The 2901-nt window shown below is 36.4% G+C and overlaps 1 protein-coding gene across 1 annotated transcript in view; it reads right to left on the bottom strand.

Annotated features, from left to right (window-relative positions):
- timm23a (translocase of inner mitochondrial membrane 23 homolog a (yeast)) overlaps positions 1 to 1955 on the bottom strand; it is a 5516-nt gene extending 3561 nt beyond the window's left edge. Inside the window, exons 1-6 of the mRNA XM_014007138.1 lie at positions 1575 to 1955; positions 1399 to 1457; positions 1215 to 1308; positions 628 to 712; positions 462 to 520; positions 195 to 305 (exon numbers count right to left, since the gene is read on the bottom strand). Coding sequence (XP_013862592.1) covers positions 195 to 305; positions 462 to 520; positions 628 to 712; positions 1215 to 1308; positions 1399 to 1457; positions 1575 to 1680 — 514 coding nt within the window. The 5' untranslated portion in view covers positions 1681 to 1955. The remainder of the gene's footprint in view (positions 1 to 194; positions 306 to 461; positions 521 to 627; positions 713 to 1214; positions 1309 to 1398; positions 1458 to 1574) is intronic.
- Positions 1956 to 2901: the final 946 nt, after the last annotated feature.

The raw sequence follows: 2901 nt of genomic DNA on the forward strand, positions 1-2901 counted from the left end.
GTAATTTCATTGTGCAAACGATGACAATAAAGGCTTTCATCAACATCATCATAAGTCTAAAGTGTGTTGAATAAGTTGTGAACTGTAACAGTCCAACAGCACAGTGCATCTACATACAGTATTTAAACATTAATAACACAAGAATGCACAATAATGAGAGTAATGACAAATATTTGAGTGGAAAAGACACATACCGCTGGATTTAATGAGCGTCCCTGTTAATGTACCAGCAGCAATTGTGTTAATGTCATCTTCCGCTCCTCTGGCTTTCTCTATCGCCACCCCAAAACCACTATACAACAAGGCTGAAAAAAAAAAAAAAAAAAAAAAAAAAACACATCAAAATAGGACTCAACACAGAAAACCTTTAAAAACACTCCAGTATTTTACATCAGATCAGCGTGGCTAGGTTAGCGATTCTTTTCAATTTAAATTCAATTTAAACTTGTGTTACGTCTTACCAACACAACCCAGAGAGTTGGCCCACGAACCTCCCTGCCTGATCACCATGTTGAGAATTCTGTTGAGAAAAAGCAACATTTAATTATTTTTTATTTTCAGGAAAGCCAGTTTGATGGTAACATTAGCAGTAAAACTAGCCGAAGTGGACTTCGCTTGCATACTTACTGAACATTACGTGGTTTGGACCAGGCCATGTCCCTGGTCTCCTTCAGGCTCATCCTCAGACCGTTTACAGCTCCGAATGCAGCTCCTGTAGTCGAGGAAGGCAACAGGTTAAAAAATAAAATAAAATAAAGCAAGAACACTCCAAGAACTCAAGTATTTGGACAACTAAATGTGGTTAATAAATATGTTACTTCCACATAATGAGATTTACTGCTAACATAACATCATCTTTGATTCTTCAAGGCTTTCAACGATTAAAAAGCCTGCAAGGATTTTCCTTAAAATTCCATACATGAGCTTTAGTGAGAGATGTTGGGTAACAAATTCAAGGTTAAATAGCTAAAAAAAAAAACTTACTTGTATCCATTCTAACTATTTTCCTTGACCACAGACAGCATCACAAGATTTAGGGAAGACCATGTGCAATAATCTTGGCAAGTGTGGTTTTAATTTCAGCTTTTATTTAGCTGTTAGAGACTTTAAACAACCCTTCATTTGTCCACCAATTGAAATGCAAACAAATACGTACAAAACATGAACTCCAAAACTKTATTTACATAAGGGCCTTGACGTTATCTGATACTTACCAGTCATACAGCAGCTTCCGATGGTAAAGAAAGCCAGTTCAAACCTCCCCCTTAGTTTTTTGGCCCCTGTGGGTATAATGAACTCATCTGTGTCCTAAAACACAAACAACTTAGATTAGAGGAGTCAGTAAAGATACCTTATTACAAAACGCATTGTTGCGCAGAAAAGGCAACTCGAGTTTACCTGAATCAGGTAACGAGGGTCGACGTTAAGGTAAGGGGAGATAGGACTCATTCCAGTCACTGAAATACATAAACAACGAGATAATAATAAAGTTAAATGAAAAATAATTTAGTCTTCAACAGTGGAGCTGACATGGTTAGCAATGCTAATGGGTTAGCATTAAGGGATACACTTACATGGGACACCGGCGAGCTCTGCGTTTGAGTATTCAGATGCACCGCCGCCAAAAAGACTCCCGAGACCCCCTTTTAATCCCCTCGAACCCTGTGAGTTGTTGTCCATAGCTGCTAAAGTCCCGAAATGTCAAACAGGAACCTGGAACGTAGATGCTAACCGAGCCGAATCGGCTAACCCGAGCAGGTTCGTAAATGTCTCAAAAATGAAAGTCGAGCTGCGTTTCGACGAGTTGTTAAGTTTACCGCAACCAATAAACGATGTTCTGACACAATGTATTTTGTATTCAATATCAAATTTTAAAGTAAAAACTCCGTCTTTTGGGGGCTTAAAATTAGCTGAGCCCGTCTTGTCTCATAACCCTGACCTCCAGCAGCAACACGCTCTGCCGTAAAGCGACCCGGCTTCGTCGTCACGTCAACAAACGCCCATTTTCAGTCTCAAAATTCAGGCTTACATTAAAATAAACACAGTTTATATATTTTTTTAAATTATACATTCTTATAGCATATTATTTCTATTAAAAATATTTCCCCGATAAACATTAGGGAAGGTGTGTTAATATCACGACAGCTTTACGACAGTTCAGCCGATCTGGCATCAGTTTTAAACTCGGGAGCGAGTGAAAGATGTGAAGGACGATGAACGTCACAAAACAGATTGCAGGTCTGTGTTTTTCATAACTTCACCGAACAAGGTAATGTTTTTATAAAACATGTAAAAGATTGTATTTTAGTTAATTATCATTGCTGTAAAGTTGATACTGCAAATTTTAAAAATCTGTCGTTCACCTCATGAAACTTAGCCTACACAAGAACATAAAATGTGGGAGTAAAAGTTAAAAAAAAAGTTATTCACAGTGATGTGAAAAACTAGCCAGATCATACAGAAAACCTTTCCTTTTCTTTTAAATATCTAATAAATATATAATAAATAATATTATAGCAAAAATATCTCTTGAAGTAGTAGTTGTATCCTAATACGGTACATAAACCCCAAATTYATTCTTTCATTTTTAACTGAATTTAGTAAAAGTACAAAACATGTTTCCTTATTTGTTTACAGTGTATTGCAGAGTGGATTAATCTGGGCATGTGTCAGAATTTAGCTACCTTAAATGCTTATATGTATTTAAATTAAAGGGGCAACAAGCATATATTTTTACTATACCATAATAAAGTATCTATGTCACCTTCAGTTGTTATTAAAATGCTGTTTTTATGTTTAAATAAAAAATAAAATTGTCTTCTCATCATTTCCTCTTCTAAACACCTTGAAACACCCTCTGTCTCTTTAAGAACCACCTTCCGCTTCTGTCCCACCCATTTC

The sequence above is a fragment of the Austrofundulus limnaeus genome, unplaced genomic scaffold (genome assembly GCF_001266775.1).
Source record: "Austrofundulus limnaeus strain Quisiro unplaced genomic scaffold, Austrofundulus_limnaeus-1.0 Scaffold39, whole genome shotgun sequence".
Taxonomy (NCBI): Eukaryota; Metazoa; Chordata; class Actinopteri; order Cyprinodontiformes; family Rivulidae; genus Austrofundulus; species Austrofundulus limnaeus.